The sequence below is a fragment of the Stigmatopora argus genome, chromosome 20 (genome assembly GCF_051989625.1).
Source record: "Stigmatopora argus isolate UIUO_Sarg chromosome 20, RoL_Sarg_1.0, whole genome shotgun sequence".
NCBI lineage: Eukaryota > Metazoa > Chordata > Actinopteri > Syngnathiformes > Syngnathidae > Stigmatopora > Stigmatopora argus.
The window spans coordinates 4963336-4979673 of NC_135406.1; the positions used below are offsets into that span (position 1 = coordinate 4963336).

Consider the following 16338-nt stretch of genomic DNA (forward strand, 5'->3'; position numbering starts at 1 on the left):
GACTATTTAGGGCTTTTGATCCAGTTCTTTTAATCCAATTTTTAAAAAATCTAAATATTAGATCTAAAATGGTTAAAACGTTAATGCGGCCCGCGAACCACCCCGAGTTTGACACCCTTGTGTTAGACAGTTTTTTGCATGATTTGAATGAGGCAAAATAACATGATTTTTTCCCTCAAATATAGTGTTATAATCATCTTTTTCAGATGTACTGTCATTATTATTGGCATAAAACTTGAATTTGGTGTTCAAAAAGTCTTTTTTAAACTCTTGAAAACAAGTCGGTCGTCTTATATTCGGGCCAATAGAAGCCATTCATTTACAAATGTGATTGCACTTTAGGTTACATATTGAATATGTTGTTATAATCATTTTATTTCAGATATACTGTCATTATTTTCTGTATAAAAATTGAATTTGGTGTTCAAAAAGTTTTTTTCAAACTCGAGTCTTGAAAATAAGGTAGTCGTCTTATATTCGGGCCAATATGGTAAGCTGCATTTTTGGGAAGGGAATTTTGAATTTGATGAAATTAAAAGAACAATAGTACTAAGATGGAGAACAACGGGCTGAATAGGTATCTGTTGACGTAGCGTAGAGTATAGATGTATATTAAATTTCCTGATTTTCCCCCTTTTAAATCAATAACTGTATTTTTTTAATCCATTTTTTTCGGTGTTTTTAGTTCAAAAATCGTATTGTAAAATCTAAAAAAATATATAAAAAAAAGCTAAAATAAACATTGTTTTAGATCTATAAGAAACTGAATTTTCAGGGCTTTTAATCCAGTTCTTTTAATCCATTTATAAAAAATATATATATCTAAATATTATATCTAAAATGGTCTGGCCCACATGAAATCGAGTTGACCAACCAACCCGAGTCTGACACCCCTGGTCTACACCAATAACTGAAATGCGGGAAAATACTGGTAAAATAATTGAAAAAAAATGGTTTTCATGCGCCCCCATAGGAATTGCACCCTAAGAAGTCGCCCACCCTGCCCAGAGTAAAAACAGGCCCTACGTACACATTTGATTTCGAGAGTTAAAACACATTTGCGTTCCTCCATCTGATAAACGAAACTAAAACGTAAAAGTTATTCCTTAACCCATCGACCGCCATTGATGGCGATAGACGAGATTGGACGCCGATTGGATAAAAAACGCAAAAACACTACTATTAAAGACACAACACTTCCTACGCAGAGCTCCGTATCAGCTCCCGCATATCACAACACATTCCGGATAGAAACATCTACGAAATGGCGCCATTCAAACGTCCTACACGTGAGGACACGGCGTACTGAAAAGCTCAGCCGCACCTGATTTACTCCAAATAAAATTAATTTGAAGTCAAAGCACACACGATTAAGGGAAGGTTGAACTGGATTGTTCACATTTTTTTTTAATCGGTCGAATGACTCCACAATAAAGCAGTTTACAGTCATTTTATGAGCGGAGGCGGTCACATGACCTGCAATCAGCACTGATACGGGAATCACCTGACGATTTGCGTGTTATGCAGCATACGGAAAATGGATGCAGGTGATAGTCAGGTGGTTTTTGTTCCTGTTTTCTGTCATTATGTGCACTCAAACCGGTCCGACAACAATTGACTCATTCGGTACAGAGATGACTTGATTTAAACGATAACAAGTCAAAACAATGAATAAATAGTTCAAGTACTCAATTTTAAAAAAATAACCTAGTCTATGTATACAAAAATTCAAACAACGGCGATAAATCAACATATAGGCCAAGGTTAGCTGACTTTGTGACCTATTTTTGCCATCACAGTGCTGCGAGATAAAAGCCACTAACTAATTACTAGTAAATAGTAAACATGGTCACAACCAACCTTATCCCCCCATTCAATATCTTATTTCAACTGCCCCAAAACTCGGTAATATGAAAAACTATCATGCCAATATTTTTTGTTTTTTTAGCCGTATTTTCCGCAGTATAAGCAACAACTAAAAGACTTCAAGTTTCTCCAAAACAGGCAGGCAGATCCATCTAGTGTACAACACAATTTCCCACTACCACTACTACCACTACTACCACTACTACCACCACTACCACCACTACCACCACTACCACCACCACCACCACTACCACCACTACCACCACTACCACTACTACCACTACCACTATTACGACTACTACTACTACCACCACTACCAACACTACCACTACTACCACTACCACTACGACTATTACGACTACTACTACTACCACTACAACCACTACTACTACTACTGCTACCACTACTACTACCACTACCACACACTACTACTACTATTACTACTACTACCACTACTACCACTACTACTACCACTACTACTACCACTTCTACCACTACCGCTATTGCTACCGCTACCACTACTACTACCACTACTACCACTACCGCTATCGCTACCGCTACCACTACCACTACTACCATTACCGCTATTGCTACCGCTACCGCTACCACTACTACCACTACTACTACCACTACTACCACCACTACCACCACTACCACCACTACCACCACCACCAGCACTACTACTACTACCACTACCACCACCACCACTACTACTACTACTATTACTACCACCACCACCACTACTACTACCACTACTACTACTATTACTACTACTCCCACTACTATTACTACTACTACCACTACCACCACCACTACTACTACCACTACTACTACTATTACTACTACTCCCACTACCACCACTACCACCACTACTACTACTACTACCACTACCACTACCACTACTACTACTACTACCACTACCACCACTACTACCACTACCACCACCACCACTACTACTACTACAACCACTACTACTACTGTAGTAGTACTGTTTCATAATCTGGTGCACCTTATAGTATGTAAAAAATGGTAGTGTTTATATTTATTTCAAGATCAGGAAACCATCTGGCTAACGTTGTTTTTTTGGGGGTGGACACTAACTAAAATTGCTTTACCCCCATGTATTCATTCGGGAGTGCTTGTTGATTTTAGGCTCCGAATTGGCTAGCATTGGGAGCCAGATGGTCAGTGTTCATTTTGAAATAGTTTGTTTAGTTGGCGCTTCATTGTCTAAGACAATGACAAAAAAAAGATTGATTCACAGATAAATGTTAAGGTCTAAAAAATGCAACCGAATGAATTGAACTTGTATCTCAAGGCACAACGACTCGTTCGTTAATGTGGATTTTTGGGCAACGGGGGGAGGTTTAGAAGCCGGCAAATGTTTTTACACTCTGGTCCGTGTTGATCTCGCAGGAAGGAATCAATACCGCCTTGACCGAGGTTGGACGGACCTCGGGGGATTCTCGTGGAGTGGATCTGGGGGTCCGTGAGGTAAGTCAACCCTTTGCCGTTGGCAGTCACCCAACCTGTGAGGACAGAAAATGTATTTCTCGTTTTAGATGGAGGAACATCACACTTCCTGTCTTGGAAAACACACCTTGCAAGTCAACAACAATGTCTTGACCGTCAGAGTGCAGGTAGGTAAAATGTCCGAATGCTAGACCATAATCTGTGGCGGGCAGAGAGTCGTTCTTCTTCTTGTTGTTGTTGGTGAGTTTGACAAACGGGCCGAGCATGTACGGTTCTACGGTGACGCAGCCCGCAATTTCGTCTCCGGACAAAATCTGATCGACGTGAACACAAGGTTATTTTGGGTCAAGGGTGTTGTGGGTGTGATCGGGACTTACCAGTAGCGCCTCGGAGGGCAGGAAGAACATCTGGGCCATGATGTCTTTTTCGTAGAGGCGCTTGTTGAATTCTGTCACGTAGTACTGGGCCGTCATCTGCCTCTCCACGTCTCTCAGGTGGAAGTGGATCTGCGTGGGCTTCCGGTAGTCCTTCCCGACGTAGCTATGGGTTGGCGAAAAAAGTCAGAAGTCTTTGCGAAAGCCTGCGATGGTTTCGTTTTGTTTGCACACTTGCTCAGCCTTTCCTCCTGGTGTAAGAACCGGATCCAGATGGCGTTTCGGTGGGTGCCATGCAAGCCCATTGGCCTCCCGACGTAGGCGCAGGTCTCTCTGGCGGTCCAGAGACCCGAGGCTTTGGAGAACTTTAAATGAAGCGCATCTGGCAGAGGGAAGAGGCGTGCGTTAGAATCGGGGGAGTTCCATAGACGGTGAATGGAGGACACCTACTGTGGGCAATGTCGTATTGCTCGAGTTTGAACCCGGTCTTGTCGCCGCCCAGTCTCGTCAGGAGACAGTCGTGGCAAACCCCAGCTAGGAGGTTTTGGTAGTCCTGCCGAGACAAGGAATACTGCCCGGACGAAGCCACTTGAACCAGGAAGTTACCCTTGAGGCAGCTGTTGCATCGTGGGTTGGATGTTTGAGGACTTTGGTTTAGCTCATCTGGCGTCCCATGAGAATTTTCCGTAGAAGGCTCAGTTGTCTTACAGTTGCCGTTGTTTATGTTAGGGGTCTCCGGCGATTTGCTCATTCTCAAGATCTCCCACCCAGTAGCGGGGTCATACTCGGGATCGGTGCTTTGGAAATCTTGCGTTTTCATGAGAAAGAAGCTTCCGCTTGACTCCGTGGATTTGCCGCTCCGGTGACTTCCCGCAGACCTCAGGATGTTTTCCCATGAAGACTTGGAGCCAAAACTGTTGCTAAGAGAGCTCGAGTCGAGTACCAATTGGGATAAAGACCGCGGCAGACCGTCCTCCGGTGGGTCCGTTGGACAAAGATCAGAGCCCGCCGTTGCGATTTCGGATTCTGGCATCTCGGACTTTTCCGAACCACGACTCACACTCGAAGAGAATCTGGCAGCCGGTCTTTGTGAGGCCAGAAACGTGGCTCCGCCTACATCCTGCACAGGTACAGCGGCGGACTTGGCCGACCCGGAACTTGTCAAGGAGAGCTTCATCCAAGAAGAGCTAAGACTCTTCGCGCACTGGCGTTCAGGCAGGGGCGAAACATCGCAACCCGAAGTTTTGCCCGCTTCTGGGTTGCAGTCCGTGGTCCCACAATCCGTGGTCCCGAATGCTGTAATGCACACCCTGGCTCCGTCGACTTCCTCGTTCCCGGATTCGCACTTGGCCTCGGCGGAGTGACACAACGACATGTGGTACTTCTGAAAACTCTGCAACGCCTTGGAGAAACCGTCCAAGGTGAACCGGACGAAAGGGTCGGTCCCACTTCTGAAGCTATCTGGTATAAACGAGTGGTTTTCAGAATTCACGAAAGGCTCCACGCGCAACTCCGCCTTGACCCGGGACACGGACCGCATAATTTCGGCGCAGATCCCGCCCCGGTCCCGGGTGTCCGCTTGGGTGTAATGGGAAAATTGAGTCAGGGCCTCTTGGCAAGCCCAAGTCGCTCGCGTCACGGACTCCGAGGGTCCGTCAAGCCACTTGTGAACGACGGCTAGCGAATAAGCCGCCTTGATAAGGGTGTGCAGCTCCTGCTTGCTAGTGATCGTTTGACCCTCCACGTTCGTCAGGAGTCCAACCTCAAATGCCTCCTTGGCTTTTAACAGGAACTCCGGCCTCTTTTTTGGGTGGCAAGCCACGGAAAAACTGTAAGACAACAAGCAGGTCCCTTGGGCGGTCTGCAACAGGAAGTTGAAACGGGTTTGATGCCTACACTTTAGTATCAGAATACCGTATTGGCCTGAATGTAAGACGCTGTTTTTTTTGCATTGAAATAAAATTGAAAAATTGGGGGTCGTCTTACATTCGGTGTGTAGACATGATACCCATTCACCACCACTAGATGGCGCCAGATACCTTTAAAGCGAATGCTGAACACTGATGATTTATGCCCTTATTTCAATGTAGTTGTTGTATGATTACACTTGTTTGGTTAATTTACATTTCAAAAACCAGAAGACATTCATTTACAAATATGATTGCACTTTAGTTCACATATTTAAATTCAGATATTAAAATGTGATAGACAGTTTTTGCATAATTTGAATGAGGCAAAATAACATGATTTTATACATTGTTATTGTTTCAGATGTACTGTCATTATTTTCTGTATAAAAATTGAATTTGCTAATCAAAAACTTTTTTCAAACTTGAGTCTTGAAAAAAGGGGTCGTCTTATAATCTGGATCGTTTTATATTCGGGTCAATACGGTAAGGATATTGTAAAATACAGAATAATTTTTGCATTCAAAAAATGCAGTAATCGGAAAAGTGTAGAAAATCTGACGCAAAATCGCTCTATCAGATTGGATTTTTTAAAATATAAATTTATGTCAAACAAAAACTGAAACGCCCATATGCCGCCATTTTGGCTCAAGTAAAACCTACCACATTGGTTAGAACGTAGAGTGGCGTGTATTGGCTGTACACCACTGCCATTTGGGCCGCCTTGGCCGCGCATAGAAGACGATGGGACGTCTCGCCGAGCAAAAACTGCGCCAGAAAAGATTAGAAATGACATAAACCGGGTTATTATGAGTCGGACGGACTGAGTACCACTCACTAAATCGACGTCAGGATTGGTCTGGAAAGCACGGAAGTCCTCGTCGTTCATGGAGAGCAGAATATTAGCTAAAATGCCAAGAGAAGTTCCGATACCCTGCAAAGTAAAAACCGTCAATGTTTATTATAATATAAAAACGACAGTATTTTTCAGACTAAAAGGCACACCTGAGTATAAATCGCACGAGCCAATAGGGGTGTGTATAAGCCTCAAATCTGCCTGATACGATTTGCTATCAATCCTTTAGGCTGATTATAGCAGTTTTTTGTATAACACTTTCAAAAAAGTACTTTTCTAACAATGCTAATCTGAAAAATACTGTATTTTTCAGACGAAAAGGCACACCTGAGTATAAGTCGCACGAGCCAATAGGGGTGTGTATAAGCCTCAAATCCGCCTGATACGATTCGCTATCAATCCTTTAGGCTGGTTAAAGATTTTTTTGTATAACACTTTCAAAAAAGTACATTTCCAACAATGCTAATCTGAAAAATACTGTATTTTTCCGACGAAAAGGCACACCTGAGTATAAGTCGCACCAGTCTTAGCTAGTAATGACCTTTTTGTCCGGCCGTGGGAGCGCGTAGTACCCAACCAGTGAAGCCCAGATGAGGTATGCAGCCTCCAACCACAGCCCTGTAATCATAATTCCCCCCAAAAAAATCATAATTTAAAAAAATATGGAGGCACGAGAAAAAAATCCAACCTAGTTTTTGCAAAATCATCCCGCGTATTTGCAGGCAGACGGCTTGCACGAGAGTGCGGTCACTTTCCGAATGGTACTTCCAACACCCTGTCCAAAAAAAATGAAATAATTCATATATTTATTCTATGTTTCATAATGTCATACTATAAGATGTTAAATGAGTTCACCTGTGGTTCCACTGTTGATAATGAGACGGCTTAGTATGTACTCTGCTTTCTGAAGTTTTCCTGAAAAAAAAATCGGGATTCAAATTATTCCGGTTAAAGCCTTTTTTGGAATAAAGAAAAACAATGGGAAAAAAATGCAAATATTATATTTAAAAAAAATTGACCACATTTTTATTTATTTATTTATTTTTACTAAAAATATTATCTAGTTATCTACAATCTTTATTTAACAGGATATTGACACATTATTTAATATGCGTTCATGTAAGTATTTAGTTTTATTTATTCCTTTTTTTCAGTTAAAGCCTTTTTTGGATTAAAGAAAAACAATGGGAAAAAATGCAAATATTAGATAAACATTTTTTTTTTACCCACATTTTTATTTATTTATTTTTACTAAAAAATATTATCTAGTTATCTACAATCTTTATTCAACAGGACATTGACACATTATTTAATATGCATTAATTTAAGTATTTAGTTTTGTTTATTCCTTTTTTGGATTAAAGAAAAACAATGGGAAAAAAATGCAAATATTATATTTAAAAAAAACCCACATTTTTATTTATTTATTTTTACTAAAATATTATCTAGTTATCTACAATCGTTATTTAACAGGATATTGACACATTATTTAATATGCGTTCATGTAAGTATTTAGTTTTATTTATTCTTTTTTGGATTAAATAAAAACTGGGAAAAAATGCAAATATTATATTAAAAAATAATTTATTTTATTTAAAAAAAAATACCCAAATTTTCACTTATTTATTTATTTTTACTAAAAATATTATCTAGTTATCTACAATCTTTCATTAACAGGACATTGACACATGATCTACTTTCGCCGGCCGCGGACAGTGATGTGGCGGGCCGGATCTGGCCCGCGGCCCGCCACTTTGACACCCATGGTGAAAACCACCTGAGTTGAGGTACACCCGCGCCTGTCGTATGACCAGCTGAGGCGCCACGGGTGCACTGGGGTGACGTTTGTGAAGCAGCTTGCTCATTTTTAGCACCGCCCCGGACTGGTCGGTCCAGTAAAGGAAGCGATCCACCAAAAAAAGCAACGCCAACGCAAACTCCGCCTCCCGCGCTACGATGGCGGCCTCCAGGACGTTCTGCCGAAACAGCGAACCAACCGTGAGAACCGTCTCGGCACGATGTTGTGATGTTTGTTTATCACCAGGAGCTGAGAAAGATGGCCGCCGATGAGCTCGCTCAGGTTGCTTTTGTCGTTAGGGGTGACGTCCTGCTTGTACTGCCATTTTTCAGGGACAAAAGGCCACCGCATGTCCACGGCCTCCTGGAGAAGGAAAACCAACTCTTCGCACAGGGACTCTGATTTTTAAGACAACAGAAATGTCAGTATTAGAGAACATTTGACATAATGGACATAACATTTTCAAATGGGACTACAGTGGTACCTCTACTTACGAATGCTTCAACATACACATTTTTCAGGTTACGAAACTCTAATATGTTTTTATTCCAAGGTATGATCATCTGTCCAAGCTATGAAACATCAAAAGAGGTAGAGCATATATATTGAAAAATGTATACGTGCATTTATTTGTATACATATGATGCTCAATTTACGAAAAATATAATCTACGAAAAATCCAATTTGCGGAAAAATCCAATTTACGGAAAAATACAAATTACGAAAAATACAAATTACGAAAAATACAAATTACGAAAAATACAATTTACGAAAAATCCAATTTACGAAAAATCCAATTTACGAAAAAATCCAGTTTACGAAAAATCCTATTTACGAAAAATCCGTTTTACGAAAAATCCGTTTTACGAAAAATCCTATTTACGAAAAATCCTATTTACGAAAAATCCTATTTACAAAAAATCAAATTGACAAAAAATCAAATTGACAAAAAATCCAATTGACAAAAAATCCAATTGACAAAAAATCCAATTTACAAAAAATCCAATTTACAAAAAATCCAATTGACAAAAAATCCAATTGACAAAAAATCCAACTGACAAAAAAATCCAATTGACAAAAAATCCAATTGACAAAAAATCCAATTGACAAAAAATCCAATTGACAAAAAATCCAATTGACAAAAAATCCAATTGACAAAAAATCCAATTGACAAAAAATCCAATTGACCAAAAAATCCTATTTACAAAAAAAACTATTTACAAAAAATATCCTATCTACAAAAAAATCCTATTGACAAAAAAAACCTATTTACAAAAATATCCTATCTACAAAAAAATCCCATTGACAAAAAAATCCAATTGACAAAAAAGCCAATTGACAAAAAAATCCAATTGACAAAAAAGCCAATTGACAAAAAAATCCAATTTACAAAAAAACCCAATTTACAAAAAATCCAATTTACAAAAAATCCAATTGACAAAAAATCCAATTTACAAAAAAATCCAATTGACAAAAAATCCAATTTACAAAAAAATCCAATTTACAAAAAAATCCAATTTACAAAAAAATCCAATTTACAAAAAAATCCAATTTACAAAAAAACCCAATTTACAAAAAATCCAATTTACAAAAAATCCAATTGACAAAAAAATCCAATTGACAAAAAATCCAATTGACAAAAAAATCCAATTGACAAAAAATCCAATTTACAAAAAAATCCAATTTACAAAAAAATCCAATTTACAAAAAAATCCAACTTACAAAAAAATCCAATTTACAAACAACTTCTGGTACCAATTAATTTCATATGTAGAGGTAGTACCACTGTACTAAAAGCTTCATCTAACTGTAGAACAATTTGCTAAGCAACAGCACTCTCTAGTGGCAGACCTCTAGCACTGCAGTAGTTGAGCTTGTCTTTTTCAGTGATTTGCCCGCAGGCTCCTGTTCCTGCCGCGCCGAGGCACCTTTCAAGGGAAACCTTGACTTCCTGATTGGCCATTCTGCTCTCAAACATTAAAAACAACATAAAAATTAGGCTGCCATTGACAACAAAAAACGTCCAATTATTTCAAACTCACCTTTTCACTCGTGTCTATCACTGGAATCAATACAAATGTCCATGTCGCTCATTTCCAGTGCTTGATAGACGTCCAATCTGTTTGCGTTTCTCCTGCAGTGGCTGCTCGTCGTGGGGTGTTACCGTGACGCCCCCAAGAGGCGGGACTAGGGATCTGCAGGCGGGGACAACGATCAGAGAACTGCAAAACGTCCCTCCCCCCCGTGATAACTCACTGCTGACATCGCATGCGGTAAAATGGAACATCTGCCCAGGCTATTTCAAAATTGGGACTTTTAATACATTTTCTTGCCTTTTAATATATTTTTTTTAATCCTAGATGCTCCTTCAAACTCTACATTTATTACCAGCGTTACAGCGGCTTGAAGAATTGCAACCATCCTCGTGAAAAGGCAAGAAATACCCATACTTTGGATCTTTATTTCTTCATTTTAACCTATTATTTTTTACGTATCTCCACTTATATGAATACAAATAACTTGGATTCTTTGGAATTTAGTGTTTTGATTTATGTGGGATTTAGGCAATGACTTCTTACTCCTGAAAAAAGAATTTGGGAATAAATCCAGATGATGACTTACTTCACTTGTAACATTTTTACCCGCAAAGTCTTAAAGTTGGACAAGTGGGATTTAAGCACTAATCTGGAGTTTTAAAGTCTTAACTGCTGTCAGGAGGTGGAAAAAATCCAACAAAAAGCTTCTTTTTTGGATATCGGGTAGTGAGCAATCATGTTTTTAAGTCACAGGTGTCAAATTTTGTACCGAAGTGATGTTACAAATGGAACTCCCGTATTTTCTGGACTATAAGTTACAGTTTTTTTGGTTATTCTTACCTGAAAAACTGTGATTTAGCCCAAAAATCAGCTTGTCTATACACACTTATTGTATTTTCCCCTCATTCATGACCAGTTATTGTTCATTTAACAATTGAATATGTTATTAATCATATTTGATGAGTAGAAAAAGAGCTCAATACTGACCTTATGTGACCTGTGACTTGACCTTATGACCAACAGAAAAAAAAGATCTCGTTGTCCAAGATTAGAACGTTCACTTAGTTCGAGAAATGACCCAAAAAATGGATGTTTCCTCTCTTTATGTGGAATTTTTGACACACAGGATGTGATTTTTATGACTTGAGCAATGTGGGGAAACAAACCCAAACTTTTTCCCCCCTAAAAAATCAGGAGATAGTCAAAAACAACAACCGATACGCGATTGCCAATTCCATTATTTTGTGAAATAGGAAGTGAGAACGCTTTAGGTTGCATGCGGTCTAAACTTGTCAACATTAACACACCTTTTCCTGTGTGTGTGAGGCAAACGCTCACATCTGGCCTGCGACTGAACTAAAGCAGGAAGTGGGAAACAAAAGCGGGGCTAAAAACCTGCCACCAATGATTCATGGTCACATTCAACTCCACTCGGGACGTGGAGCGCCAAAAACGCCATCTTTTGGAGGGAAGAGAATCCAAACAGGACCCAAAAGCGTTTTTAGTCGGTGACATTTCCCTCCCAGCGGCGGCCTCGTGTCAGATGTCGCACAGCCAATAGCGACCTGTCAAGCTCCTTATCCCGCTGTTTTTTATAATCTGGCAGATCGAAGGGCTTGACTTTGCCATCGCCAGGCAACCACGCGTGCCAGAAAATCTCCCCCGCTGTGGGAAATATCTCAAATGCCTGATAAGAAGGCAGTTTTAAGTCAGAGTATCGTATTTTCCGCACTATAGACGTGCCGGATTATAAAACGGGGTAGTGGTAGTGGTGGTGGAAGTGGTGGTAGTGGTAGGAGTAGTAGTAGTAGGGGATTGTGTTATACATCTACTAGATGGAGCCGTAGTAGTGGTAGTGGTGGTAGTGGTGGTAGTGTTGGTAGTGTTGGTAGTGTTGGTAGTGTTGGTAGTGGTGGTAGTAGTGGTAGTGGTAGTAGTGGTAGTGGTAGTAGTAATAGTAGTAGTGGAAGTGGTGGTAGTAGTAGTAGTAGCAGTTGTAGTAGCAGTAGTAGTAGAAGTGGTAGTAGTAGTAGAAGTGGTAGTAGTAGTAGTCGTAGCAGCAGTAGTAGTGATACTAGTAGTAATAGTCGCAGCAGTAGTAGTGATACTAGTGGTAGTAGCTGTAGTAGTAGTCGTTGCAGTAGTAGTAGTAGTAGCAGTAGTAGTGATACTAGTGGTAGTAGTAATAGTAGTAGCAGTAGTAGTAGTAGTAGCAGTAGTAGTGATACTAGTGGTAGTAGTAATAGTAGTAGCAGTAGTAGTAGTAGTAGTGGCAGTAGTAATAGCAGTAGTGGTAGTAGTAGTAGTAAAAGCAGCAGTTGTATTAATAGTAGTATTAGTAGTAATAGTAGTAGTAATAGTAAAAGCAGCAGCAGTATTAATAGTATTAGTAGTAATAGCAGTAGTAGTAGTAGTAGTTAAAGCAGCAGTTGTATTAATAGTAGTATTAGTAGTAATAGTAGTAGTAGAAATAGCAGCAGTAGTAGTAAATAGCAGTAGTAGCAGTAGTAGTAGTAATAAGATTAGTAGTAGTAATAGCAGTAGTAGTAGTAGTAGTAATAGCAGTAGTAGTACTAGTAGTAGTAGTAGTAGTAATAACAGTAGTAGTAGTAATAGTAATAACAGTAGTAGTAGTAATAGTAATAACAGTAGTAGTAGTAATAGTAGTAGTAGTAATAGCAGTAGTAGTAGTAATAACAGTAGTAGTAGTACTACTAGTAGTAGTAGTAGTAATAGGAGTAGGAGTAGTAGTAATAGCGGTAGTAGTACTAGTAGTAGTAGTAATAATAGCAGTAGTAGTAGTAATAATAGCAGTAGTAGTAGTACTAGTAGTAGTAGTAATAGCAGTAGTAGTAGTAATAATAGCAGTAGTAGTAGTAGTAGTAATAATAGCAGTAGTAGTAGTACTAGTAGTAGTAGTAATAGCAGTAGTAGTAGTAATACCGGTAGTAGTACTAGTAATAGTAGTATTAGCAGTAGTAGTAGTAGTACTAGTAGTAGTAGTAGTAGTAGTAGTAGTAATAGCAGTAGTAGTAGGGGATTGCCACTGGATATAGCTGTTATAGTAGTAACGTTTAGGAGTTGTTTTATTTCCCAAAAATGCGACTCCAGTGCGACTGGATCGAGAAATACGGTATTTTTGTTTTGTAATATGCAACACAGCTGCAGAGAGCAGAAATCGAAATAAACACTGCCAAGTTGAATATTTCATAGGCCTGTCACCAGTTTTAGCAATTATCTTAAAATCCATTAATTAGCCCCGCGGCGCATATTAGCATAGAACGATGAAAATGAGCTGCTTTCAACAATTTGCCTGCCTGCACGCGTTTATGAGTGCGAGATGGAGGGAATCGGTGAAGCCTGTAATCGAGTGTCCGCCCACTGCTCTACAGCAGACATGGCAAAATGGCCGACACACAAACACCAGCAAAAAAACAGTGTATGTTTCTGACACCTAATCGCGTCGTCTTGTAAACGAGAAAAACAATTTATGGACAATTTGCATCGTATATATACCTGCACTGGTTTATTATCCATAAGCACCCAACTTGTATTATGGGATATTTGCCTCATGCATTCATCTAACAGCCAAAAAATACAGTATTTACATTTTCTTCAATCAAAATTAAATTTGAAAAAGTCTTTTGCTTTTTTACCAGAAAGAAATGAAATGAAATGTAGTAAAATGTGATAAATTCTTTTTTTAGTGCTCCTTATACTACTACTACTACTACTAAAACTACTACTACAACCAAAACTACTACCACTAGTACTACTAAAACTACTACTACTACCAAAACTACTACTACCAAAATGACTACTACTAGTACTACTAAAACTACTACTACTACAAAACCTACTACTACTAGTACTACTAAAACTACTACTACTACTACCAAAACTACTACTACTACTACCAAAACTACTACTACCAAAACTACTACTACTACTACCAAAACTACTTCTACCAAAACTACTATTTCACTAAAACTACTACTACTTCTACTACCAAAACTTCTACTACTACCAAAACTACTACCACTACTACTACTACTACTAAAACTACTACTACTTCTACTACCAAAACTTCTACTACTACCAAAACTACTACCACTACTATTACTACTACCACAACTACCAAAACTACTACCACTACTACTACTACTATTGCCAAAACTATTACCACTACTTCAACTACTACTACTACCAAAACTATTACCACTACTTCAACTACTACCACTACTACTACTATTGCCAAAACTATTACCACTACTTCAACTACTACTACTACTATTACCAAAACTATTACCACTACTTCAACTACTACTATTACCAAAACTATTACCGCTCTTTCAACTACTACAAAACTACTACCACTACTAGTACTACTACCACCAAAAACACTACCACTACTACTACTACTACTACTACTACTACCACCAAAACTACTACCACTACTACTACTACTACCAATACTACCACCACCACCACCATTATCACCATCACCACTACCACCAGTACCACCACTACTACCACCACTACCACCACTACCACCACTACTACCACCACTACCATCACTACCAACACCGCCACCACTCCCACCACTACCACCTCTACCATCACTACTACCACTACTACTACTACCACCACTACTACTACTACTACTACCACCACTACTACTACTACCACCACTACTACTACCACTACCACCACCACTACTCCTGTGTCTTATAATTCGGTGCGCCTTGTAGTGCGGAAAATATGATACGTGAAATGGCTTAAAAATGTGGATGCATTTTGAAATTTGACCAGTTCCCACAATTCCCTCCTGTACAAGTCTACCCAATTTGAGAAATTATAGTTGCATTGCACACAAGATAATAGACTGTGGCTTCCTGTCATCAGCACTGGTGGCTGCCAACTTGTCTTGACGAGTCACAGTACGGAATTTTAACATAATCACACAGCAGAAGCTAGTTAACATTTTTTGTTTGTTTAATATAGTGCGACTAAAGTGAGGAAGGAAACAACTTGAAGATGGAGACCCTCACGTCGGAGCAGTCGACCACCGTGGACGACTTGGTGGAGGCGTCCATTCGAGCCTTTGGTTTGTCATTTTCTATCGTCAATCATTGAGTGATGCAGACATTTTTGGTCGAATATTTCAATAGGTCTATAATTCACTATTTTTAATAGATTGTCTTTTTTTGTTTTCCACCACTAGCCAGTTATGTTTTTTTCATATTTTTTTAAGCTGTTGTTATCGGAAAAATATTATGTTAACAGATTCCTATTTTATTTTAGTTCCTTTGACAACGTTTGAAATAAAAAATTGTACTCCCCAAAAATGCGACTTAGTATCCAATGCGATTTATATATTGTTTTTTTTCCTCTTGATAGTATTTTTATTTTGTTTTAGCGAACCCAGGTGTTTGGCAGTGGGCGGAGTCTCTTGCGTCTCACCTGCGTTCCATTTCGTTAGCAGGGAATTTAGACATTTTGCTTTTTTAAAATGCATTTTTTGGAGGAAAAAAATACAATATGGTACCAATGATCTGTAAAGGGAGTAAATCAAGATTTTTTCATATTAGCCTATAACTAAGCAATATTTTTTCTGAATATTTTTCTATAATTTTATGTCCTGGATGAGTATTTATGTCATTTCCTGTGTTGTTTTTACGCCTAGATGAAAAAGGGGCGTTAGCCGACCCACCTCTGGTGCGAATGTTCCTGATGATGCACCCTTGGTACATCCCATCGACAGACATGGCCGCCAAGCTGATGCACAAGTATCCTTAAATTAGCATTTGTAGCCTCAAAAGTAGGCGTGTCCAGAAGACAAAATGTCCATTGATGGTAAAAAGACAAGAAAACTACAACCATATTTTTTAGATAACGTATTTTCACGACTATATGGCGTATCGTATTTTTAGCCGCAATGTCAATAACGAGTGCTATTTCTGTATTTTACACACAAAGGACGCACCGTTTTTATAGACGCAGCCAGGCATGGCAGCTTAAACATACA

At 39.2% G+C, this 16338-nt stretch overlaps 2 protein-coding genes across 4 annotated transcripts in view; one reads left to right on the top strand and one right to left on the bottom strand.

Annotated features, from left to right (window-relative positions):
* Positions 1-1883: 1883 nt before the first annotated feature.
* On the bottom strand, positions 1884-10429 carry alpk1 (alpha-kinase 1). The gene is made up of 14 exons (XM_077588024.1): positions 10317-10429; positions 10126-10238; positions 8518-8672; positions 8254-8452; positions 7332-7391; positions 7165-7251; positions 7018-7094; positions 6459-6554; positions 6284-6388; positions 4164-5574; positions 3948-4095; positions 3717-3879; positions 3467-3653; positions 1884-3395 (listed from the first exon to the last, which is right to left on the bottom strand). Exons 2-14 carry the CDS (start codon positions 10235-10237, stop codon positions 3202-3204), a joined length of 2994 nt encoding a protein of 997 aa, XP_077444150.1. The 5' UTR covers position 10238; positions 10317-10429; the 3' UTR covers positions 1884-3201.
* Positions 10430-10558: 129 nt separating this feature from the next.
* Positions 10559-16338, top strand: part of LOC144065300 (RAS guanyl-releasing protein 2-like) — a 36537-nt gene continuing 30757 nt past the window's right edge. For all 3 annotated transcript variants that reach the window (XM_077588025.1, XM_077588026.1, XM_077588027.1), the window contains exons 1-3: positions 10559-10707; positions 15315-15417; positions 15997-16099. In XM_077588025.1, the coding sequence (XP_077444151.1) occupies positions 15348-15417; positions 15997-16099 (173 nt within the window). In that variant the 5' untranslated portion in view covers positions 10559-10707; positions 15315-15347. The remainder of the gene's footprint in view (positions 10708-15314; positions 15418-15996; positions 16100-16338) is intronic.